Genomic DNA, 27,543 nt, shown 5'->3' with positions numbered 1-27,543 from the left:
TCAAGAGATTTTTTTCTTAGAAGAATATAGTTACCGTAGTAGTTTTGTGTTTTCCATGTGGTTCCATTTGTCTATAATACATTTCTTGAGAACTAATAACTCCTGGAGACATCTGTGCCTGACTGTGACATGTTATCAGTAGGCATCTTGTGCTGTTTTTAAAGTCCACATGCCTTAACAGATGGGGCACATGCATACAAATCTTATACTACTTATGTCATATGGTCACACTGAGGATAATCCTCTGCAGTATGGGAAAGACGATTATTGCATTAATATGAAGACGATGTGCCCTGAGTATAAATAACGATGTTGTTGTGCTGTTACTGTAAACTGCCTGATGAATGTTATTAGTGTTCTATGGGTTGTATCTTCAGGTCACCACATTCTCCAATCATGTGCATTATTCCAGCCCAAGGCATTAGGCTATAGTGGAAAGATTACAAGAGACCCTCCATGTTTCTGTTTAACCACTTCAGCCCCGGAGGATTTGGCTGCCCAATGACCGGGCCATTTTTTGCGATTCGGCACTGCGTAAATTTTACTGACAATTGCGTGCGCGGACGTGGCTCCCAAACAAAATTTACGTCCTTTTTTTCCCCCCACAAATAGAGATTTATTTTGGCGGTATTTGATCACCTCTGCGGTTTTTATTTTTTGCGCTATAAACAAAAAAAGAGCAACAATTTTGGAAAGAAAGTTATATATATTTTTTCAGATTCAGGTAGGCAGGCGTATCGTTGCGGCGGCGTAGTGTATCGTGTTTACACTACGCCGCCGTAAGTTAGCGAGGCAAGTACATGATTCACAAAGTACTTGCCTGCTAAGTTACGGCAGCGTAGCATAAATCGGGCGGGCGTAATGGCGCCTAATTCAAATTTAGCTGAGGGGGGGGTGTTTTATGGTAATGGGGGGTGACCTTACGTGATTGACGTATTTTACGAACGGCGCCGTCCGTGTACATATCCCAGTGTGCATTGCCGCAAAGTACGCCGCACGGTCCTATTGGTTTCGACGTGGACGTAAACGACGTAAAATTTTCGAATTTCGACGTGGGAACGACGGCCATACTTAACATTACTATTCCAGCTATTTGATGGAATAACTTTAGGCCTGATAATGCGTTGGTAAACGGCGTATCTGTACTGCGTCGGCCGGGCGTATGTTCGTGAATAGGCGTATAGTGATTTACATATTCTACGCCGACCGCAATGGAAGCGCCACCTAGCGGTCAGCCTAAAAATTACACTTTAGGATACGACGGTGTAAGACAGTTACGCCGCTCGTATCTGAGCCTAATTTAAGCGTATCTGGTTTCCAGAATACGCTTAAATTATCGCCGGCGCAAATTTAGACTTAGGCCGCGTATCTACTGATACGCCGGCCTAAGTCTTTCTGAATCCACCTATGGATGTTCAGGGAAGCAGCACTAAGATGCATGAAGAGCATGAACCATCAGTGTTGAAAGTCAATGCTTTCGACGTGAACGTAACTTACGCAAAGCCCTATTCGCGGACGATTTACGCAAATGACGTAAACGATGGAAAATTCGACTCTGTCCCGACGTCCATACCTAACATTGCGTACACCTCATAGAGGCAGGGGTAACGTTACGCCGAAAAAAGCCTTACGTAAAACGACGTAAAAAAATGCGCCGGGTGGACGTACGTTTGAGAATCGGCGTATCTAGCTGATTTGCATACTCTACGCGGAAATCAACGGAAGCGCCACCTAGCGGCCAGCGTAAATATGCACCTAAGATCCGACGGCGTACTAAGACGTACGTCAGTCGGATCTAGCCCCCATTCAGTCGTATCTTGTTTTGTGGATACAAAACAAAGATACGACGGCGCATCGTAGAACTTACCATTTGCAGCTATACCAGCTAGAAGCAATCAGCTAAATATAGTCAATGTAAAAAAGAAGAACTAAAATAATTGTTTCCTGCAAAATGTGGTTTTAGGGTTCTTTCTCACCATAAAGCATACGAGAAAGCATATTACAGTGGTGCTCATATACATTACATTGCCGTTTTAAAGAATCCTGTTCAATTGATTTAAATGAGACCATCTGGGGCAATGCATCAAAAATGTAGCTAATATAATATACACTATATTGCCAAAAGTATTGGGACACCTGCCTTTACACGCACATGAACTTTAATGGCACCCCAGTCTTAGTACTTAGGGTTTACTATTGAGTTGGCCCACCCTTTGCAGCTATAACAGCTTCAACTCTTCTGGGAAGGCTGTCCACAGGGTTTAAAGTGGTTGTAAACCCTTTACAACCACTTTAACCTACAGGTAAGACTAGATTAAGCGTACCTGTAGGTGCTTGAAATATCTCCCAGACCTTCACGGTCTAGGAGATATTTGCAAATTGCCATATGGCGATTTGTTCTGCGCTGTGCCCTTTCTAACTCGGGTCATGCCGTGAGTGGAGGCTCCCGCACACATGCGTGGGAGTGACGTCACGTGCAGGGCTCGAGTCCTGCGGGAACGCATGGGAACGGCGTCCCTCCACTTTTTTCACTGCAGGAACGCCGTTTCTGTTGCAGGACTCGAGTCGCCCGTGCCGATCTTTCACTAAGCGGCGATTCCTCATTGCCGCAATGTCTCCTGGGCAGCGGTGTTGCAAGGGGGGAGCAGGGAGGCGCTCCGCACCCGGGTGACACCCGGCACAGTGCTGGATTGAGAGAGGCGCTACAGCTCTCCCCTCCTCCTTCCCCTGTGCACTGCAGTAACTTTGCTGTGACTACGCAATGTTCGGGAAGGGAGGAGGAGAAAGCTCAGTGCTCGGCACCCGCATGTCTTTTTTTCGGGAACTGCAATCCCCTATTATTGTGACAGGCAGGCGGGGACACTTGTCACAGCCGACAGAGTCTAGGCTCCTCCTTCACACTGACAGTACATCCACAACAGGAGGAGAAGTGTAGAAGGAGGGACATCCATGTGGAGAAAGCCGCGCTGTTCTAAGGTCTGTAAATGTGGGGAGGAGAGAGAGATATTATACACTTTAGAGTCACAATGGGCAGATATACACAAGGGGGGGGTACATTAGGGGGATTACACAGGGGGGGTTACACAGGGGGAGGGAAATCAGGGGGGGTACATTAGAGGGATTCCACAGGGGGGGGTTACATTAGGGGGATTACACAGGGGAGGTTACATTAGGGGGATTACACTGGGGGGTTACATCGGGGGGGGGGGTTACATTAGAGGGATTACACAGGGGGGGTTACATTAAGGGGATTACACAGGGGGGTTACATTAGGGGGATTACACAGGGAGAGGGAAATCAGGGGGGGTTACATTAGAGGGATTACACAGGGGGGGTTACATTAGGGGGATTACACAGGGGGGGTTACATTAGGGGCATTACACAGGGGGGGTACATTAGGGGGATTACACGGGGGGTTACATTAGGGGGATTACATCGGGGGGTTACATTAGGGGGATTACACAGGGGGGGTTACATTAGAGGGATTACACAGGTGGGGTTACATTAGGGGGATTACACAGGGGGGTTACATTAGGGGGATTACACAGGGGGAGTTACATCAGGGGGGGCTACATCAGGGGGGGTTACATTAGGGGGATTACAAAGGGGGGAGTTACATCAGGGGGATTTGAGGGTATTTACACAGGGAATGAATACACTGTAGGGATTTACAACGGGGGGAATTTACACTATGGGAGAAAAAACTTGGGGAATTTACTGGGGGGGGGATTTACACTAGGATGCTCAGTCTAAAACTCATGGGTCTATTTTTTGTCCCAGTCCAGGCCTGGGTGACACTATTAAGAAGAAAGTGATATCCGACAGTGATGGTGTCATCCGTGACAGTGCATTGATTGGCGCACTGGCATAAACCACAACATTTACAGGGGCCGGTTTTGGGTGTGCATCGTGATCGTGTGCTGCCACCCTGAAACTAGCCTGTCCAGCGCCCTGCAGAGCACTGTGGCAGGCTAGACAGAAGAGAGCCCAATGCACTAGCCTGCCCAGTGTCTACTACTCTGTTATGTTCCTGCTATCTCTCCGCAGTGGCAGGACACAGCATTGCGGCAGGCTAGGGGGGAGAGCTATGCTAATGCTCAGTGACCAAGGGGGAGGGTTGGGGGGAGTGACACCATATTTCTTTTGTAAACTGGCACTTTACAATAAATGTTGCACTGTATTTTCTGTGAAATATATATGCATATGAGCGTATCATATTTTTTTTTTTGGTGGGGGAGTGGATCTTGGGTGGGAGTTCCCACACTTTTCCCCCCAGGACTTGACCCCTGTTCACGTGACTCTGGCAACTCACAGAGCCGGAGTTCATGGACCCGGAAGGAAGAGGGGTGAAGGGTGGCCACTCGCCAGTGATGTAGATTAATTAATTTCCCTGACACAATTTCTCAGGGAGGAAACCCATTCTACCGTTTGATTCAAATTACTATGGTGAAACAGTGCAATCTATAGACAAAACAGACCACATCTCACCTTCCAACGTTTCAACCAGCAGAGAGAGTGGCTGCCAACTGGGCAGTTGGTTTTATTATCAGCACAAGATCACAAAATGCATTCTCATTGGTCAACCCATACAATTCACACCCATTTCACCCACCCCCTTGTACTCAGCATGGGAACCCTCATTGGCCAGTTTATATAGGGATGCTTTCTCCTTACAAGTCTATTCCATGTTCTTCTTGAAAAATCCACGTGTCATTTAGGCATAGAAGAGTTCTCTCAGTGAGGCAGACAAGGGGGAGGGGTAACTTCCTCTTCCAACTGAGCAATGGACGAGAAGGGGCCTTGGAATAAAAGCTTTCCAGGAATGCAGTGGGGGGGGGGATGAGCCGAACACACATTTGAAAGATGAGAAGCAAAAAGAGAAAATGGAGACTGAACTTTCCTTTGTATTTTCAATGCTGAGTTCATTACTTTAAAAACCATCATATATCATTCCTGATATCTGACAAATCTTATCAAGTAAAATAAGCAGTATTGATCATTCTCATACATACATATGCATATAAAAATGTATTAAAAACAATATAAAAGGAAATTAAAGGAATATAAACCGAGAAACATTTTAGTGATTCTAATAAAAGAATAAGCTGAACTTATCAAATAGGAATTTTATCCAGATCTATCACACCAGGAGTGTGTGGGAATGTTTGACCAGAAGTGCATTTGTGAGGTCAGGCACGAAAAGGCCTGGCTCCGAGTCTCCGCTTTAATTCATCCCAAAGGTGTTCTATTGGGTTGAGTTCAGGACTCTGTGTAGGCCACTCAAGTTCCTCCACCCCAACCTCACTCATCCATGTCTTTATGGATCTTGCTTTGTTCACTGGTGTGCACTATGCAGTCATGTTGGAACAGGAAGAGGCCATCCCCAAAATGTTCCCATCAAGTTGGGAGCATGAAATTGTCCAAAATGTATTGATATGCTGACGTTTTAAGAGTTCCCTTCACTGGGACTAAGGGGCCAAGCTTAACCCCTGAAAAACAACCCCACACCATAATCCCCCCTCCAACAAATGATTTGGACCAGTGCACAATATAGTGTATATTTATTCATCATAAAGTATTTGCTGAATGTTATTGGTGCTTATCTGTGCTATGTAGTGCAATATCGGTGGCTATTGTTATACCTAAGCAACCAGTAGTTGTATGTACGCATATCTATAGTATAATATTCTATTCCTCAGGGTAAATTCTTTGTACATTGCAGGTGCTGTTTTATATTTACCTACACAGAAAATATTTTAAATTGCATTCTTTGTCCTGGGAAATTCCCATGATAACCCTCCTTGCACAGTTCCCTGTTGAATACATTTAAATACTTGTATCTTCCAGGAAACCGATTTGCTGAATGAATCATCGAGCTCCACAGGGCAGTTTCCTCATTTTCTATCTCCTGCATGGTCTTGTATCCTTCCAGCAGGGTTTTTTGATTTACAAGAACAAATTACAAAGCAGAAGTAGAGGAAACAATGTGCATCTATATTTCGAGCTGATCACCTGCCCATTGTTATTCTTTATTAGTATCATTTGACTATACAAGATAATAGGAATGATCTGTGATGATGATCTCGATCAATAGAGTCTCATAGGCAGGATGTGATCTTTGCTTGATCTGGCTAACGGCATTCAGACAAATACAGATACAGAAGTGTGTGCTTGGCGTGTAATCATTGTTCTGAAGAATGATTGTTTGATGGTTGGGTCATCTGTCTGAACTTCGGTGTGTGTACAGTTACAAAAAAAAAACTTCTCTGAAAGCTGTCATACATGGGCAGATTAAACACCGAAAACATTTTCTGTTCCTGGGTCTTTCTATGATTGTGATATACGAATACAACCCATGCAGGATGAAAGGATAATTCCCTTTTCTATTTCTATTATCGAATCTCAGAAGGTGAAACAGAGCATTTCTGACACTCATATCTGTGCTTTATCTCTTTTCTGATGCCTCCTCTACAGATCAGGGCCCGGATTCACAAAGCACTTACGCCAACGTATCTCGAGATACGCAGCGTAAGTGTAAATATGCACTGCCGTATCTATGTGCCGTGCCCACAAAATTAGATACGCCTGAAAATAGGCTTCCTACGACCGATGTAACTTTCCTACACCGGCGTATCGTAGGCGCATATTTACGCACTGGGGCGCATTTGCCGCTCCCATTGATTTTCTATGCACATATGCAAATGAGGTAGATACGCCGATTCACAAACGTACTTGCGCCCGGCGCATAATATACGCGGTTTGCGTAAGTCATACGTCCGGCGTAAAGTTAAGCCCCATATATGAGGCTCAAGTCATGCTAAGGTATGGACCAGGGAACACAGCCGTCGTATTTTACATCGTTTAGGTAGTACGTGAATAGGGCTGGGCGTAGGTTACGTTCATGTCGTAGGCAGTGATCCGTCGTATCTTAGGGAGTAATTCCGACTTGATTCTGAGCATGCGCACAGGGTTACGTCCACGGGACGGTGCATGCGCCGTTCGTTTTAAGTACTTGTCTGGCGCTCGGCCCATCATTTGCATGGGGTCACGCCTCATTAGCATGGCTCACGCCCACTTCCATCTACGACGGCTTACACCGAGGGAATCCAGCGCAGTTTGGGAGGCAAGTGCTTTGAGAATTCGGTGCTTGCCTCTCTGCGCTACGCCGGCGTAGCGTATATTGGATGCGCTACGCCGGCATAAAGATGCGCTAGTGTTTGTGAATCCGGGCCCAGCTGTCTAGAATACTGCCACTATCAAATCGGCCAAAAATGCTTACAAATATGGAGCTGTGCATGGTGCGCAGAGGTCGCCACTGGGGTCAGGGCCGTCTTAACATCATTATGGGTCCCTGGGCAAAGTAATGCACTGGCGCCCCTACCAGCCTGCCCCAATTTGCACACCTACGCTAAAGAATTAAAGTATAAATAGCTAATAGAATTTAACATATATTATTAGTAGTACTTTCAATAAAAGAGGGGGGGGGGTTATGAGGGCACAATACTGGAATCAGGATAGCACAGTACAGGTTCCGGGAGGCTGCCTTGGACATGGTCATTCTAGGACAACTTAGTAGAAAAACGTGACTGTCTGGGACAGTTGGCAAATCTGGTGTAATGGAATTATCATGGGGCCCCCATGTACCCAGGGGTGCCCATGCATTCAGATGGCCCTGACTGGGGTGCAATATCACCTCTCAGGCGGTCAGCAGTCTGGAATCTCTTCTGTAGCTTCCTCAGCTGCCCATTTCACTTACCCTGCAGCATCCTCTGGGTCCATCTGCCTACCGTTTCCCTCTCTTTTGACACCTGCTTCTATACTGTCCTCTGAAAAGCAATTTGTAAGCATTACTACTAATATGAAAGATACCTTAGGATCGGTGGCGGCTGGTGTTTTTATTTTTGGGGGGGCGGCAAACAACCCCCCCTCCCCCCACCACCCACCGCACGGCGCTATCCCGCTGTCCTTGCCTTGGATGTGGGCGGTGAGAACGTGTCTCCTCTCTACTCCCCCGGAGGCTAGGCATCGAAAAAAATCGCCCAACGTTTTGGCCAATCGGAAAAACAGGTTTTATACCTGCTTTCCAATTGGCCGAGAGGAGGATCAGTTTTGCAATAGCAATTTTCATTCGCTGTTGCAACACACCTGGGTGGACTCTAGACGCAATGCTCTACGTCCTGAGTCCACCCTATTAGAGCCTATGGCTCTAATCAGTGCTTCAAGAAACAAAACCTGGCCGCTCTAATTAATATAAAGAGAAAATGCTACCAGCGCAAAAAGAACAAAATATATCTCCAGTAATTTAGTTTGCTGCAATCAAATGTACATGCCACCCTGAGTTGGAATATTTAAATTATAACCAGTGTATGGATTGCGCTAACTCTTATAACAATTTATATCATACCACTTCTTATTGTGGCAAAAATATTTATTATTATTATTTATATGCCCCGTGACCCGAAAGGGGCTAGATACATGAATAGGGGGTGGCAGTGGCTGCTGAAGAATAGATTCATGCTATGCATGAATCTATCCACTGCATATAGGGGGTGGAGAGCATAGGGGGCGGCACTTAATGGACAGCCTGCCCCTGACATTAATTACTGATGCGCATCCCTCACCCTAAGGATTATGTTTATATAGCCTGGTGGAATTTATTATTTAGAGACCATTTTTCAGAGAATATGAATTATAACACAAAAAACTTTTCTTTCACTCATGGTTAGTGTTTGGCTGAAGCCATTTATTATCAATCAACTGTGTTTAACCCCCATTCACATCTAGGCGTTTTAACGCCTGTAGTGCTACGCCGCTCCTGCCAGAGGGATGAAAACACATGTCCCTCTATGGAGATGGTTCACATCTCCACGCTGAACGCCCGGACCTTTTTTTTCAGGCGGCTTTCGGCATTCGGCTAGGAGATGGGAACCATCTCCATAGAGGGGGTCAATCTGGGGCACATCTAGGCGGACGATACCGGCGTTTTGTCGCCGCAAATCGCGGTACAAAACGCCGCTATTTGTACCGCGATTTGCGGCGACAAAACGCCGCGAATTTGTCTGCCTAGGTGTGAATGGAGCCTTACTCTTTTTAAATCATAATGGCAACAGAAACTACCCAAAATGATCAAAAGGTTACATACCCTGGTGATTTTGGCCTGATAACATGCACACAAGTTGACACAAAGGAGTTTGAATGGCTATTAAAGGTAACCATCCTCACCTGTTATCTGTTTGCTTGTAATTAGTCTGTGGGAAAAGGTAGATGAACTGTATAAAACGGGAAAGGGATAAAAAAAAGATATCGAAGGAATCGAAAATGCCAATCTGCAGTGTTCAAACTCTAATCAAGAAGTGGAAAATGAGGGGTTCTGTTGAAACCAAACCACGGTCAGGTAGAACAACTAAAATTTCAGCCACAACTGCCAGGAAAGTTGTTTGGGATGCAAAGAAAAACCCACAAGTAACTTCAGGTGAAATACAGGACTCTCTGAAAACATGTGGTGTGGCTGTTTCAAGATGCACAATAAGGTGGCACTTGAAGAAAGATGGGCTGCATGGTCTAGTCACCAGAAGAAAGTCATTACTACGCAAATGTCACAAAGTATCCCGCTTACAATACGCCAAACAGCACAGACAAGTCTCAAACCTTCTGGCACAAAGTCATATGGAGTGATGAGGCCAAAATTTGGCTTTTTGGCCACAACCCTAAATGCTACATTTGGAGAAAAGTCAACAAGGCCTATAATGAAAGGTACACCATTCCTACTGTGAAACACGGAGGTGGATCACTGATGTTTTCGGGATGTGTGAGCTACAAAGGCACAGGAAATTGATGGCAAGATGAATGCAGTATGTTATCAAAAAATACTGGAGGAACATTTGCATTCATCAGCCAGGAAGCTGCACATGGAACGTACTTGAACATTCCAACACGACAATGATCCAAAACACAAGGCCAAGTCGACCTGTCATTGGCCACAGCAGAATAAAGTGAAGGTTCTGGAGTGGCCATCTCAGTCTCCTGACCTCAATATCATTGTGCCACTCTGGGGAGATCTCAAATGTGCAGTTCATGCAACACAGCCCGAGAATTTACAGGAACTGGAGGCTTTTTGCCAAGAGGAATGGGCAGCTTTACCATCTGAGAAGATAAAGAGCCTCGTCCACAAATACCACAAAAGACTTCAAGCTGGCATTGATCTTAAATGGGGCAATACACAGTATTAAGAAATGGGGTATGTAAACTTTTGATCAGGGTAATTTGGCTAGTTCCTGTTGCCATTATGATTTAAAAAGAGTAAACACAGTTGATTGATAATAAATGGCTTCAGCCAAACACTAACCATGAGTGAAAGAAAAGTTTTAGTGATATCATTCATATTCTCTGAAAAATGGCCAAGGGTATGTAAACTTATGAGCACAACTGTATGTAAACTTGTCTCAAAATAATTGGATTAGAAGGAGTGCCCTCTAATGGTTGTTACAAATGCAGTGCCTATCAGATTTGATTTATTTTTTTATTTTTTTCAAAGATTGTTAGAAGTTGAGTCCTGGATGGTGCAGTCAGTGGGCCAGATTCAGAAAGATCAGCGGATCTTTCTGCTGGCGTAACGTAACTCATTTACGTTACACCGCCGAAAGTTTTTCAGGCAAGTGCTGTATTCACAAAGCACTTGCCTGTAAAGTTGCAGCGGCGTAGCGTAAATCCACCCGGCGGAATTCAAATTCGGCGGGTAGGGAGCATGTATAATTTAAATGATGCGCGTCCCCGTGCCGAACGAACTGTGCACGCGCCCGGCCGCGACTGAATCCCAGTGCGCATGCTCCAAATGACGTTGGCAACTCGTCATGCTTTTGTCGTGAACGTAAATTACATCTAGCCGTATTCGCAAACGACTTACGCAAACTACGTCAAAAATTCGAAACTTCGGCGCGGGAACGACGGCCATACTTAACATAGGATACGCCGCACATACCCCTCATATAGCAGGGGTAACTATATGCCGGAAAAAGCCGAACGCAAACAACGTAAAAAAAAGCGCCGGGCGGTCGTTCGTTTCTGAATCGGCGTAGCTCCTCATTTTCATATTCCTCGCGTAATACGGAAGCGCCACATAGCGGCCGGCCTAGAATTGCAGCCTATGATCCGACGGTGTAAGACACTTACACCTGTCGGATCTTAGGGATATCTATGCGTAACTGATTCTCTGACTCAGAGATACGACGGCGTATCAGGAGATACGCCGGCGTATCTCTTTTCTGAATCCGGCCCAGTGTTTTTTTTTTTAACTAAGTACAGGCTGTTGCTACTGATAACTTTATCAAGGGTTATTTAATATTGTGTGCCATAAAACCATGCATTACTTATACCTGTTCACCAGTACTTGTAAAATACACAGTATTCATGAAGCCAGCGTACCAGGTGCTTTTTAATTTCCAGGCATAAACTGTAAAGCAAAACATACACAGTAATAATACGTGACACTGTGGTTCACGGCATGATTATATTTATTTACCGCACTACTGCCTACACTTACATCCTTCATTAGCTGATTATTAAGCTCTATTTACCTCCCTACCCTTTTTATATAAATTACTGCATTATTCATGTCAGTTAGGTGACAGTACCGATGTTGGGGCTACTGCAAAGTCATCTCAAGCTATTGATCTACAGAAGTGTTTGTCATCTTCATAAAATGAAGAATCCCCTTTTTTACAACTATATACCAAGGGCTCTTTTTATAAAAAAAATTCACTGTGCCTTCATAAACATCCCCAAAATTTGATTAATAGATTGAATTTCCAATAATCACCAGCTCTGTTTATTGGCTAAAATGCAGTATTTTCCTGAAGTGCTTCAATTGGTAATATACTGCATTTTGTCCACTAGATGGAGCTGACAGCCATAGGAAATAAATGTATTTAGCAAATGATAGGGATTATTTGTGACAACTGTGTGATATTCACAGAGCAAATGTTTTATAAATAACACCCCTACCCCTCCTGGTATGGAAAGCTGATTTTTTATTTTTTTTTGCACCCTGCTAAATGTTTTTCAAAACCACATTTATTTCAGGCGAGTCTTTAGATAACTGTGAAGTCGTAGACAGACATTCTCCTTTCAAATCAGCAGGGTTCCATGAACTGACCCCCTTCTGAATCAGAAAATCAAACAGAAAGGATATTTGTGCCATCCTTGTGCATTCACAGGGCTGAATTCCCGGCAAGGCCACAAAGGCCAGGCCTCAGGGCGGCAGTGGGTGCAGGGGTAGCGCTGGTTGTAACACACAGCGGGAGACTGCTGTGTCCCGGAGCTCACTGTGAAAAGTTTGGGTGTGCTGTGATAAAGGTCCCGCCCTCCTCCTAGACCAGCTCGTGTGATAGAGGCAGTGTTCTGTCTATCACATGAGCTGGTCCAAAATAATGGAAAGCCTAAAAACATGAACTGTTGGGGCGCCTTGAGGACTGGAGTTGAGAAACACTGCCCTAAGCACAAGGCCAAGTTTACCCTTTAGTGGTTACAGCAAAAAAAGTGAAGGTTCTCGAGTGGCCATCACAGTCTCCTGACCTTAAAGCGGGGGTTCACCCAAAAAAAAATTAAGATTATGCCCGGAAGCCGCGGTGAACATATATCTATAAAACGGTATGTACTGCAACGATTTAAAAAAAAACACCCGATTGTCATTCTAACAACTCGCCTGAATGTAATCTTAAAAAAAAATTTTTGGGTGAACCTCGCTTTAATATCATCGAGCCACTCTGGGGGATCTCAAACATGCGATTCATACAAGATGACCAAAGACTTTACATGACCTGGAGGGATTTTGCCAAGACGAATGGGCAGCTATGTCACCTGCAAGAATTAGGGGCCTCATAGACAACTATTACAAAAGACTGTATCCTGTCATTGATGCTAAAGGGGGCAATACACAGTATTAAGAACTAAGGAGATGCAACAGGGGTCATTTTATTTGTTTGCTTGTTGCCATGTTTTGATTTATGATTGTGCCATTCTGATATCACCTACAGTTAACCGCTTCCGGACCAGCCGCCGCAGTAATGCTGCGGCAGGCTGGCCCCCCTGTGCAAGCCGTCGTGGCTGTACGTCGGCTCTTTAAGGCGCCTCCGACGGCGCGTGCCCGAATCGTGTCCCCGGACTTGATGCGAGTGCCCGGCGGTCGTGATGACAACCGGGCACCCGCGATTGCTCATTACAGAGCAAGAATGGGGATGTGTGTGTGTAAACTATGCTATACTATGTATGAACACCGATCAGTCTCTTCCCCTAGTCAGTCCCATCTCCCCACAGTTAGAACACACATTAGGGAACACATTTAACCCCTTGATCGCCCCACTTGTGTTAACCCCTTCCCTGCCAGTGACATTTTTATAGCACTGATCGCTGTATAAATGAGTCAAAAGTGTCCGATGTGTCCGCCATAATGTCGCAGTCCCAATAAAAATCTCAGATCACCGCCATTACTAGTAAAATAATAATAATAAAAATGCCATAAATCTATCCCCTATTTTGTAGACGCTATAACTTGTGTACAAACCAATCAATATACGCTTATTGCGTTTTTTTTTATTTTTTTTTTTTACCAAAAATATGTAGAAGAATATGTATCGGCCTAAACTGAAGAAAAAAATAGTTTTTGAAAAAAAAATGTAGATATTTATTATAGCAAAAAGTACAAAATATTGTTTTTTTTTTTTTTCAAAATTGTCGCTCTTTTTTTTGTTTATAGCGCTAAAAATAAGAACCGCAGAGGTAATCAAATACCACCAAAAGAAAGCTTTGTTTGTGGGAAAAAAAGGACATCAATTTTGTTTGGGTACAGCGTCGCACGACCGCACAATTGTCAGTTAAAGCGACACAGTGCCGAATTGCAAAACATCGACTGGTCATTGGGCAGCCAATTCTTCCAGGGCTGAAGTGGTTACTAGAAATCCCTTCAAAAAGGTTACATACTGTATATTACCAATTCTCCAAGGGCATGCAAACATCTGAGCTCAAGCTGTTTACAACCCCTCCTCTATGTCAACATTATAACTAAGTTTAATGGTTTTGCCAATTACTGGATTGCTAAACCACCAGCTATTCAAAGCCTACTCCTGTGAGATCTGATCACTCTTCCAAGGCTCTATAATCCACTGCATACATCCCTGGGGGGATCTCAAGTACCAGCATATAAGACGGTCTTTAAAAGGTGGTTCCTGATACAGTGCGAAAATATTCAGCTGTGTGGTACCCAAGGTTCACACATTTTCTCCCAGCTGGAATGGATTGTAGTCTGTTTGGCATCTATGTAGGACTAGACCGTCACCTTTCTACTTTTCTGCTTCTTCCCTGTTTTTATTTTCTTCTGATACTGATTGGTCTCCTATTTGGTAATTCCCACTGCCTGACTGCTACCTATATTGAGATGTTGTTTATCAAGCCACTGCGTATCTACAGTTTCTCCTGTATTTTATTCTTGCATGTTGTAGAACAATATGATGCCGGATAATAACTTTCCCAGTATTGTATAATAAGCATTCCCAGTATTGTTATTCGTTTTTTATTATTCTTAATTTTAATTTTATTCTGTACGTTTTTTGGCTCTGCGTAACTTCTGCATACTTTCAGCTATTAAGACCATTCAACTTTTGAAATGTTCAACTCTTTCAGCTAATGATGGAACTTCTTCAACTTTTTTTCTACTATTTACATTTTTTTAAATATTAAGCTTTTAGACACTTTTTTTTTAACATTGAAGTCAGGTAGAGCATCCTTAAAATCTTCTTCCGCTACCAAAAGTTTCAGCTCCTTCATACTTTCATCTACAGACGCCAAACAAACTTTAAAATGTTCACAAAATATTCAGCTATCCGGCTATATCTTTTCAGTTTGATATCTTTTACAGTTTTTGTGAAAAAGCTGTTTAAGTTTAGTGATCTTTTCAGGAAATGTTATCTCTTAAACAGAGTGTCTATGGGGCTGGTTAGAGTGGATGATGTCATCGCTACAGCACAGAGCTTTAAAAAATTATGTTAGTTCCTTCTCTATAAATTGCTCTCACGCCCACAAGATCTACTTGTCATACACAATTTATACATCAAAACGTAGGTATTTTTGTCTAGTTTCAGGCAATGTGCTACGCATTTTACTTTTGACTGGTTGAGCTTCCAAATGACACAAGTTCTACACTTTCTTCCATTGACTGTCCTGTAAAAAAATTCTTCAGATTTAGACATTAATGGCTGTGTGTTGAGTTATTTTGAGGGGACAGCAAATGTACACTGTTATACAAGCTGTACACTCACTACTTTACATTGCAGCAAAGTGTCATTTCTTCAGTGTTGTCACATGAAAAGATTTACACAAATGCGAGGGTTGTACTTACTTTTGTGACATACTGTATGTGATCTCCCGCACACAGAGGGGTGTACTTACTTTTGTGAGGTGTTGTATATATTTATTGTGGTCTATAAGTGGTTACATCATACATGGCGTGTGCTGAGGTCTGCAGCAATGAAGGATTTTTGTATTTGAAACTTTATTGTAAATCTAGACAGTGGAGGGGGTGTAATATTCCCGCTGGGTGGAGTATGCGATCCCCTTACTTTCAATATCACCCCAGTCGAGGCGTGATTTTTGCCGCGATTGTCGCCTGAAAAATCGCAGGACTGCTTTTGGGAAACGGGCGTCCCGTCATTTTGTTTGTGTGATTTGTCAGGTGACAATATTGTCCCATGATTGGGGTGCCATTGAAAGTAACAGGATCACAAGCGTGTCACGCGTTTTGCGGCAATTCGGGAAATTGCGGTAATTCCGCCCGCGGTCCGGAATGCCTAGGTGTGATCGGAGCCAAAGATAAGCGTCAATAAGTTGCTGGGTTCTCCTTCTATAGATTCTGGGGGAACATTTTCTTCCTCAAACATTCCACACATTCTCTTCATTCTTTATTCCACCGCTAATATATACTCTGCATTGACCTTGTATAATGCTTTTCTCTCTAAGGACTCCAAGTATTGGAGATAGCGTTGGCCGGGAATCGAACCCGGGTCAGCTGCTTGGAAGGCAGCTATGCTTACCACTGCACCACCAACGCAAAAGTAGCATGTCTTTGTAGTCTGGGAGGAAACCGGAGTACCCAGAGGAAACCCACACAAGCACAGGGAGAACATGCAAACTCCATGCAGATAGTGTCCTGGTCAGAATCTGAAACAAGGACCCCAGTGCTGCAAGGCTAACCCCTAAGCCTCTGTGCTGCCCATTTACGGCCTCTGTTCTCTAAGGCCTACCCCCGTTGAGTGGGGTAAATCACTTATGTTCACTCAAAGGGCCTTCAGAAGAAATCCAAACTTATCCTAAACTACAATCTATAACACTCCTATAATAAAAACACACCCAAATAACAATAAAGAGGGGTACAGTGGTCCCCAAATTAGCAACACAATGGAGCTAAATCAGGGCTCGACAAATCCCGGGCGCCAGGTCGCCATGGCGACTAGAAATAGGGTCCTGGCGACTTGGCATGGAAGTTGTTTTTTTTTGTGAGCTGGCACCATCTGGTGGTGAGCCGTTGGTATTACAAGTTATTACCACCAGATGTGTAAGCTGGCGCCATCTGGTGGTGGCCGTTGGTATTACAAGTTAAGCATTACAAGTTAAACAGCAATTCTAATGTAATTTTTCCCTATTTTCACTGCCATCTTCTTCCCTCTAATTAGAACCCCCAAACATTATATATATTTTTTATCCTAACACCCTAGAGAATAAAATGGCGATCGTTGCAATACTTTCTGTCACACGGTATTTGCGCAGCGGTCTTGCAAGCGCACTTTTTTGGGGAAAAAATTACACTTTTTTTAATTAAAAAATAAGACAACAGTAAAGTTATCCCCATTTTTTTTTAATATTATGAAAGATAATGTTACGCCGAGTAAATTGATACCCAACATGTCACGCTTCAAAATTGCGTCCGCTCGTGGAATGCCGACAAACTTTTACCCTTTAAAATCTTCATAGGCGACGTTTAAAAAAATCTACAGGTTGCATGTTTTGAGTTACAGAGGAGGTCTAGGGCTAGAATTATTGCTCTCGCTCTACCAATCGCGGCGATACCTCAAATGTGTGGTTTGAACACCGTTTACATATGCGGGCGCTGCTCACGTATATGTGTTCGCTTCTGCGCGCAAGCTCGACGGGGCGTGTTTTCTGGCTCCTAACTTTTTTAGCTGGCTCCTAGATTCCAAGCAAATTTGTCAACCCCTGAGCTAAATATTCCATTCACCCTTAGGCCTCATTCACACGGGGGGTATGAATGATGGGGGCAGTTTTTTGATGGGGCAATTTTGATGGTGCAGTATGGGGGCAGTTTTTTGATGGGGCAATTTTGATAGTGCAGTTTGGTGGCAGTTTTTTAATGGGGGCAGTTTTTTGATGGGGGCAGTTTTTTGATGGAAGAATGGTGCTGGAGAGGCTAAAAGCCCTGCTATAGTCCACCTACAAATGCATTATACCAGGAGTGGAAAAACACATACAACAGTGATTTCCCATTTTCAATCCTTGATACATTCAATAAACTATAAGGAAAATGAAAGTGTATGTAAATCAAAGACCTCTTCTTTTGTATATGTAGCACTACCCCCAAAGGAGCTGCTGGTTTGTTTTGGGCGGAATGTTACTTTGTGTCTCTCTGATGTCTAGGGGTATTTGGTGAAAGTTGTAGCAACAGAATGTCCACGACAGGTGTCTTTTTCTGTGCTCTTTATTACCCAGCCGGGTAAAAACAATAAAACTTGGTGAAAGAGTAGAGGTATAAGAAGAAATGAAGACAGCAGATCCAGATGTCAGTAATAGGGAAATAGTCCTGCTCCCTCATGTAATGTCTCTTTCACCACTCCAGCCTGAGTGGGTTTAGCGCACCTGGACAGGCCTATCTCACTGGCCTGACAGCCAGAATGTCACTCGAACCTTGGGAAAAATTCTCTGCCACAGACCCTCCTAGTAAATGAACAGCGGAGATAATCCTCCTTAGCAGACTTGGCACCTGGATCTCCTTCATGCAGTTTTGAATTAGGGTACCGACTGACGGGCGGCCAACATCCAGCCTTTCAGTGTCAGGTTTCCCTGGTCCCCAATGGATAGTCAGACCCCTATCGGAATACCAGCCTCTCTTGGTACTCCTCAGGCAGACCCTCCACCGCACGGCCTCCTCCAACTGGACGGACGTCCCAGGACCTTCTTAGGTGGGACCCAGTCGATTACTGAGTCCCCAAGCGGCAGATCAATTGCTCCGGGCCAACGTGGTCCCGAAGCCAGGATCCTTGCATTGCACGCGCAACCCTGGCCCGGAAGGCCATTTGCCGGGGCGGCGTCAGGGGGCTACCCTAAAAGTGGGCGCCACACGAGGAGAGACCAGGAAAAATGGCGTCTGCCTCATAAATACCCTCTCCCAGCATGCACAGCGAGGCCAAACCCTCCTACCCAAACCTTGACTCCACTGCTGCCACCTGCCGACCTGGGGTGGGATCAGCACCCAAGAAACAACATAATGGACCACAGCACAGCCAAAGCTAAGACAGAGACCCAAATTTACACAAATCAACATGGTCAGAGTTGAATAACATAGCACCGGTACTGGAAAGTGACCAGGCGCTACATATGGGATGCAACTGTGTTAGCATCCTCTCTGTTTGTCCTGGTAACCATTTTCCCCAGTACAAAAAGTGATAGGAAATTCAACATTTTCTGTTGACAAGTATCAATGTAACTATCCTGTTCTTCGGTAATATCTGTTTTTCTTACTTCCTGCTGTGGCTCTGAGAAAAAAGTGAAATTAAATTTTCTAGACAGGCATCATGAAAAAAAAAAGCGACAGGGGTCTCAATCATTCACTGCCATGTCCAAAAATTGCCTTTTATATGCACTTTACATTTTAAGGTGGAAAAAGATATAAAAATCAAAACTTATAATGAATAGAAATGTTCTCCAGGAATCTTTTTAGTACATGCAGTCTTCTGGGTACTTTTTGAACCACCAAGGTGTAAAAGAAAATATACAGCAATATTAAAGCTGGACTTCACTCTATCTTCACCCACTTTATGTCATTCTCCCCCTTCCTCTACCACATTTAGCAATTTTTTTTGGTAGGGAGTGGGTACCTACTAGTATTGACAGGTACCCACTCCCACTTCCCCTCAGAGTGGTAGGTGATCTGAGCAGAAGTTCCTGCCCCCTCACTTTGACCACAGCCTTCTAGAACACATCACAGGTCCCAGAGGGCTGGTGGACCATTCACAGAGCAAAGCTCACACATGTGCCATGGAAGGTGGCTGTGAAGCCGCAAGGAGTCACAGCCGGCTTTCCATTGTAAACATCCTGGTTCCGGGAACCTAAAGACCCCACCCAGATGAGGACCGTGCTAAATCCCTGTACAGGCAAGTGTTCTTTTGTCATAAGTCAGCAGCTACAGTATGACTTTAATGTTATTCCAGATAAAATGTTATTCTTCATACAGATGTAGCGCCCCCTTACTTTCAGTATGGGCACTACGCTAAAGTTAGTGAAGAATGGGAGAGTTACCTTGCTCCCATTCACTATTTGATCAAATTGTGGGACTTCTGTCATTCCAGAAATGTCCACTGGGTCAGTCTGTGGTCCAGGGATGCAATGTCATCCCTGGCCAGCAGTTGGCGCCAGAGGGGTTCTGGCAGAGTACGTTTCTCCAGCAGCCAATCAGAGGAGTTTTTCCCTCGGGGGGCGTGCTGGAGAGGAGTATATCTGTGACAGGTGTCATGTGTTCTAAAATCTTCGCGGGGTCCCCGTTTCAGGTGTGGCATCCACCTTTAGGGTGCGCGCATCCATGGACCCCGCCGGCGTGGCCCAACTGGCCATAGTTGCAGACCACTTGGAACCTCATCCGGAGGTACAATGGGACACCAGTGATTAGCTGGGTTCCCGGTTCTATTGAGAGGATCCCAGGCTGGGTGCTGTTCGATTGAGGAGTCGGTTTGAGGAGGACCCAGAGGCAGGTCGTCCAACAGAGCCTGAACGAACAAATTGGGGATCCAGTTACCAGAGTATCGACAGGTATGTTTGCTGTCATCTGGTGACCGATGCAGAAATCTACTGGGAGGATTCGCTCCATCTATCTAACTAGCTCAGTTATTGTAATTGGCCTGTGGCAGAGGCTCGAGCCGGGTCTGTGAGAGAGGCCTGTTCCTCCCAGAAATTCTAAGTGACATCTCGGCTGCCAGGCCTGTAAAAAGGGTCTGTCCGGGGGCACTTTACCCACTCAGTTGGAGTGGCGACGAGTTACAAATTGGTACTACGCAGAGCAGTACTGACTGCTCTATTTAATATCCAGGCCTGATACTGCAAGGTTCTTTCTCTCTCTTTATTCTTTCCCAATTGATGTTGATGTTGGCCGTGTTGGCCTGGAAAATAAAGCATTGGAAAAACCCTTTATTCACTGTCTGGACCTTCGCTCACTGTTCGTCTCTACAATTGCACCCCTAGACAACGCCAGGGTAACTTAATAGGCCGATCCCAAATCAAACAGCGGCTCCTTCGGGGGTAGCACTACACAGAGTAGAGTGTATCAAGAAAATATCGCAATATAGCCATTGGATGGAGTTGACGATCATAGGAAATAAGTCATTAGGGTTGATTTACTAAAACTGGAGAGTGAAAAATCTGGTGCAGCCCTGCCAAGAAACCAATCAACTTCCTTTTTTTTTTTTGGTCAAAGCTTAATCACTTGCCGTACATCATTGAGTTGCAGTGGTTATACCGGGATGATGCCTGCAACTACAGGATTCATCCTGGTAACTTTTTTTTATCTGGCGATTTTTTGGAAAAGGCTAAGCCGCTGGATTGCTTTTACAGGCAGCGTGCCCTCCCGCTGCCTTCCTGGGCTCTCCCATCCCACCTGGGGACACAGGTTTGCAGCTGGCGGTTTCGCCTGACCATAGAGATGATCGAGAACCGAAACGTCCCAATCATCTCTATAGTCTAAAAAAACAGAAGCAACTAATATTTTGTCAGTTTCTGTGTTGGTTTTGTGTTTACTGACTGGTTATCTGTTAGTAAAGCACAAAAAAACACATTATAGAGTCCTACAAGGCTAAACCTCTTGGATCTATACTCTGGTGGGGGAGCTCTCCACTAAGACCCATAACTCAAGAAATTAAAACAAAGAAGTGGATATGGGCTCAACTCGTCCTATCTCATAAAGTAAGTGTGCCCTAAATACATCTATCAGGTATTCACTAAAATGAAAAATATGACCCCCTGATGGGGGAGGGGCAGGGGTAGGGTTGCCGCTTCATGCCTTTAAACCCAAACACAGATAAGGCACCAAGTGAGTTAAATTACCACCTTAATCAGCCACAGAACCTGTGTAATTAATATGTGTTTAGTTTTAAAGGGATGAGGTGGCAACTCTAGGCATGGGGCATACTTTTGCATGTTAGTGAATGCCGGTGGATGTCCACTTCTTTGTTTTCATTTTTTGTGCTACCTGCTAGTAATGCAGCCAATCTGAACGATCTGTGTCTGATCGGCTGCTTTGGAGGCCAGAGGGTTTAATTAACCCCAGATCTCTTCATGAAGAGGATCTGTCACGGCCCATGCTCTCACAAGGGATGTTGTTCATCCCTTGTGATAGCATTAAAGTTAATAAAAAAAAAAAAAAGAGTTAAAAAAAAAAAAATTCCCAGCTCACTTGCCAGCCTGCAACAAACGGAATTACCCTAATGCCGCGTACACTTTATGTGATGAAAAAAAACGACGTTTTGAAAAACGTCAATTAAAATGACCGTGTGTGGGGGAAAACGTCGTTGTATGTCTTGTGAAAAACAACAGAAAAAAATTGAAGCATGCTTCAATTTTTTGTGTCGTTTTTCAAAATGTCGTTTTTTGTGCCAATTAAAATGATAGTGTGTGGGCAAAACGACGTTTAAAACCCGCGCATGCTCAGAAGCAAATTATGAAGCTAGCTTCAATGGAAAAGAGTGCTGAACGTAACCGCGCTTTGCTAGAGCATTTTGAAAAAACGATGGTGTGTAGGCAACGTCGTTTTGGAAAATGAAGTTTCAAAAATGTCGTTTTATTTCATGATTTAAAACGTCGTTTTTTTTCATCACATAAAGTGATGGTGTGTACGCGGCATAACAGTTCATGTTTAAACCAAGGGTTAAAAAAAAAAAACTTTAAATAAAATAAATAGTAATAATTAAAAAAAAGTAAAGCACCCCCCACCCCCCCTGTACTCGCAAAGGCAAACACATACAAAGGTCATGCACGCATATGTTAACACTGTACGCACCACTCTAGCACCAGACCTCCGGTGTAACTCCTAAACTGGTAACCTATAAAGACTTTTAACGCGTCGCCTATGAAGATTTTTAGGTACCGTAGTTTGGTGCTATTCCATGAATGTATTTTAACCTCTTGGGGCCGAGCGCACGCAAATATGCAGCCTTTCTGCGCCCAAGCCTTGGGGCCAAGCGGCTGCATATTTGCAAGCAATAGCACCGTATAATGCCAAGAGTGCACGCCTTAAAAAGTGATCGGCGGCTCAGGGAAAGTTCCCGATTGCCGTTTGCCATCAGGACTTTTTTCAATCACTTGACAGCCATCACGACGGCCACGTGGCCGATTGGCCTCCATGCACAGCTGCACAAGATTTTTCACTCTCTAGTTTTAGTAAATCAATCTCATGGGGGGGGGGGGGGGGCACAGCTTATGAAATGGAAATGTACTTATTGTGTTTGTATCGTAGGACAAAGCACAGCAAAAAACAATATAAAAGTATACTGTATGTGTAAATGTCATTGTGTATGTGGGAACAGGAATTCTGCTCTCCTGATTGTCTGGGAGATTTTTTTTTAGATCACATTCAGACGCCCAGAAAAGACTCATTACACGTCTTCTCACGATTCCTCTTCTGTCACTGGAGAAATTATAATTCATAGCTTACTAAATAAATGACATGATAATAGTCATATTACGGATATAAATAGCTGTGTAAGAAAAATGGCATGTCATCATCACTGAAAAGAGAACTGTCAATGCAGCTGTCTTCAAACTTTCATTTTCCTGCAAAACAGCTAGTCTAAACAGAAAGCTGAGAAGACGTATTAAACATTTCATTATACCAGAGACAAGCAGTTTTCAGTGGGGCAGTAAATTTCATTTTTGTCTTTTACTTCCCTCTCAGTCACTGTTTGGGGCATAAAGCTGACCATGCAAATTTCATCCAGTTACTGGTAAACCAGGCAAAATTTAATCCATGGATGGGAGGGCCGGGACAAGGTTATCCAGCGCCCAGGGCAAAAGATGCTAAACTGCCCTCCCTTAGGGTCAGGGCTCCCACATCCCTGCTATAAACAATTGCAGTCAGGGCAGCCGCTCCTCCTGCCCACCCCTTGTCCCGGCCCTGTCACCACCCTTCCACCCGACAACCTTCGATTGAACAATCAAAGGAGCTGGAAAGAACATATTTGGACGAACAGCGGCTGCTTTCAATCAGATGCAGCTGTTGTTTGGGTAGTCTGACAGCTGCTCGTAGGCAGGTGCAATCTGTGCTCCCTACTGCAAGTGGCCCTCAAATGAAGCAGCAATGCATAACAGGAAGGAAATTGCGAGGAACTTGGCCCCTCTGACTTTCTGCTATCACAGGAAGATCTCTGTCTGATTGGACGCTGGCACCCCATGTGACTCCCACGGCCGACTTGGGAAAGGTCGAGTCTATGTAAGACTCTGGCTTCCGGGTTTGGTGCTCTATGCAAGTGGCTAGCATAGGGACAGTTGGGTGTGGACCGGCCAAGCCACGTTCTACTCCTTGTCTGCATTTTCAAGTCTTCGGACTGCTGTCACTGTTCATAAGTATGCCTACTCACCAGGCCTGAATAAGGCAGGCCATACACAGTACAAATTTCTTTCCTGCAACCACGGACAGTATTGATATGGGAATCCCTCCCACCAAACCATTGTATTCTCCCCGCAGGGGAAGCTGTCCCCGCTAGGAGAAGACAGTGAGGCCTCGTACACACGATAGGTTAACCAGAGGACAACGGTCTGATGGGCTGTTTTCATCGGTCCAAACTGATTGTGTGTGGGCCCCATATGTTATTTAACCATTGGTTAAAAAAAAGCCAACTTGCTTTAAATTTAACCCCTTTCACACGACTGCGACTTCAAACTTGTGTGATTTTACAGCGATTTTGCCGCGATTCACAGCCACGATTTAAGGGAATGCCTGTGTAAGTGGCATCAAAATCGGACCAAAGAAGTGCAGGGACTACTTTGAAGTCGGAATGACTTGAAGTCGTACTAATATGAATGGTTGTCATTAGAAATCATGGGAAACGACTTGTCGTGCTACTTTGCCATCACAAATCGTGGGACAAGTCGTATAAGTGTGAAAGGGGCCTAAATGTTGATAAATGTAAAGTTATGCACTTGGGGGCTAATAATATGAATGCATCATACATACTAGGAGGAGCAAAACTGGGGGGATCCGTAGTGGAGAAGGATCTGGGGGTTTTGGTAGATCACAAGCTCAATAATGGTATGCAATTATCAGTTGTAACTAGATTTGAATGCTGTCTGTCCTAACACAGAGTTAAAGGTGTAGAAGCTGTGCTTTTTCCATTGTACGTAATGCGGACAGGCTTGGGACAGGCTCATTCTGACATTGTTTAAAGTGGAGGTCCTCAGCTACAAATACTGCAGTTGCTGATTTTTCAAATACGGACACTTACCTGCCCAGGGCGCCCGCGTTGTTGGCACCCAAAGCCGATCTAACGCTCGGCTCTAGGGTGCTGCCGCCACCATATTTGGTAAGGGAAAAAGGAAGTGAAGCCTTGCGGCTTCACTTTCTGGTTCCCTACTGCACATGCGCGAGTCGTGCTGCTCTATCCCACTGGTCCCTGCTGTCTTCTGGGACCTGTGTGTCTCCCAGAAGACAGCAGGGGGGACGAAGAAGGCGTCGGAAGTGGCGTAGATACCTGCGGGTGGCTTGGGTATCTATGCCCGGAAGTGGGAGAAAAATACCTGTATTACACAGGTATCTGCTCTCATCCCCTCTGAAAGGTGCCAAATGTAACACCAGAGGGGGGGTTCCGAAAAGCGGACCTTCCATTTTTGGCTGGAACTCCGCTTTAAGAAACCTTGCAGTCAGCATCTTATAGGTAAAAAATATTAAATTTTTCTTGAACCCGGTTCACAGAGGGGCGACCTGTCAGGCGATTTAGCCACCTGACAAGTTGTGCTCCATTCTGTACAATGAAACCTTTCTGATAGGAGTGACTCTGTGCGAATGGGAATTCTCAAATTTGATTACCAAAGTGAAAATACGCCTAATGCCGCGTACACACGACCGTTTTTCGGGTTGTAAAAAATGTCATTTTTAATGCTCTTTTCATGTTTTTTTTTAAACGTTAAAACGTCTTTGCCTACACACGATCGTGAAAAAAAAATGCTCTAGCAAAGCGCGGTGACGTACAACACGTACAATGGCACTATAAAGGGGAATTTCCATTCGGGTGGCACCACCCTTGGGGCTGCTTTTGCTGATTTCGTGTTAGTAAAAGACGATTCGCGCTTTTCAGTCTGCTCCCGTCTCTTAACTTGCTTCTGAGCATGCGCGTTTTTTTCACGTCGTTAAAGCCCAGACACGACCATTTTTTACGACGTTAAAAACGACAATGTTAAAAATGTTGTGAAAAATTTGAGCATGTTCTAAATTTTTAATGGCCATTTTTTACATTGTGAAAAATGTTCTGGAGCCCACACACGATCGTTTTTAATGACATCACGTCATTTTTTGCAACCCGAAAAACGGTCGTGTGTACGCGGCATTATTGGATATGCAGTTTAGAAACCTTTCCGTGATTTGCTGGAAAATTTTTTATTTGATCGTCTATATTTTTATCATTTGTCTATATTTTTAGATGGAGGATGGAGGATAATGTTTTTTTTTTATTGAGTTGGGGTGCAGAGAAATTAACTTGCCGCTTGTTTTTATTATCTAATGTTCTCTAGTAATAAAGCAGCAAAACAAGACCATCATATTCTGCCTGTTTGTATAAATCACTGTTATTTCATGTTTAATTATGAATCACTTTCTATAAAATGGCACTAGCTAATACATTGTATGTTTTATGTACAGCTCCCACCTCTTGTAACATTGATTCCCGATGTCCAGAAGCCACTCATTCAGCAGACCTGGTACCATGGCGCTATTCCACGGACTGAAGTCCAGGGACTTCTAGTAAACAAAGGGGACTTCCTTGTTCGAGAGAGTCAAGGGAAGCAAGAATATGTACTCTCTGTGCTTTGGGATGGACAGCCAAGACATTTCATCATTCAATGTGTAGATGTAAGCAACTATATTTATATACCGTAACCTCCAATATTCCACCTTCTATTCTATTTATCAGTGGGGTCTTACCCATAGTAAGGTATAGAACGAGCAAGAAAATTATGTAGTATAGCCTAATTGTATGTTATTTTCAAACAGACAGCGCTAAAACCCCCCAAAAAAACTTGTGATAAATGTTTAGTGAACACATTTTTTGTGCAGAATTTTGAAAATATGTATAACCAGGCAGTGCTAAAAAAAAACATCAATAAAAATGTAAATATAAATAACATCAAATCAGTGAATTAAAAAATATGAGACAAAATCAAAGTATAAAATAAATATAGGGCCAGATCCACATATAATTGGATAGGCGCAGCGTATCAGAGATACGCTACGCCGCCGTATCTTACCTGGCTTTAAGTCAAATCCAGGAAGATTTTGCGCCGTAAGTTACGGCGGCGTAGTGTATTTCTGGCAGCGGAATTCAAATTGTCGGGTAGGGGGCGTGATTCATTTAAATGAAGCGCGTCCCCGCGCAGATTGAACTGCGCATGCTCCGTTTCGAAATTTCCCGCCGTGCTTTGCGCGAAATGACGTCGCAACGACGTCATTTTTTGAACTTAGACGTGACTTACGTCCATCCCTATTCACGGACGACTTACGCAAAAAAAAAAAATTCAAATTTCGACGCGGGAACGACGGCCATACTTTAACATGGCAAGTCTATCTATACGCCGCAAAATAGCAGCTTTAACTATACGCCGGAAAAAGCCGACTAGAGACGACGTAAGAGAATGCGACGGCCGCGCGTACGTTCCTGGATCGTCGGGAAAAGCTAATTTGCATATCCAATGCGGAAAACGACACAAACTCCACCCAGCGGGCGCCAAAGTATTGCACCTACGATCCGAAGGCGTACGAAGCCGTACGCCTGTCAGATCGAACCCAGAAGCCGTCGTATCTTGGTTTGAGCATTCAAACTAAAGATACGACGCGGGTAATTTGAAAGTAAGCCGGCGTATCAGTAGATACGCCGGCGTACTCGCTATGTGGATCTGTCCATTTCACCATCCATAAAAAAATTAAAATAAAGTGCCACTGATGTGCTTGAATAATTAAATCAAACCACATGCTCCACTCCGAATAAAAAAATGCAATGGCGCTCCAGACAGAGAAAG

The 27,543-nt window shown here is 44.2% G+C and overlaps 1 protein-coding gene and 1 non-coding gene across 3 annotated transcripts in view; one reads left to right on the top strand and one right to left on the bottom strand.

Annotated features, from left to right (window-relative positions):
- FES (FES proto-oncogene, tyrosine kinase) overlaps nucleotides 1-27,543 on the top strand; it is a 252,331-nt gene that overhangs the window by 176,772 nt on the left and 48,016 nt on the right. For both annotated transcript variants that reach the window (XM_040342486.1, XM_040342485.1), the window contains exon 11: nucleotides 26,171-26,380. In XM_040342486.1, the coding sequence (XP_040198420.1) occupies nucleotides 26,171-26,380 (210 nt within the window). The remainder of the gene's footprint in view (nucleotides 1-26,170; nucleotides 26,381-27,543) is intronic.
- Nucleotides 16,025-16,096, bottom strand: TRNAG-UCC. The gene has a single exon. It is a non-coding gene; the product is annotated as a tRNA-Gly (tRNA).

The sequence above is a fragment of the Rana temporaria genome, chromosome 3 (genome assembly GCF_905171775.1).
Source record: "Rana temporaria chromosome 3, aRanTem1.1, whole genome shotgun sequence".
Classification (NCBI taxonomy): Eukaryota; Metazoa; Chordata; class Amphibia; order Anura; family Ranidae; genus Rana; species Rana temporaria.
Note: the sequence above shows the minus strand (reverse complement) of the source record. Positions and strands in the feature narration are given on the sequence as shown.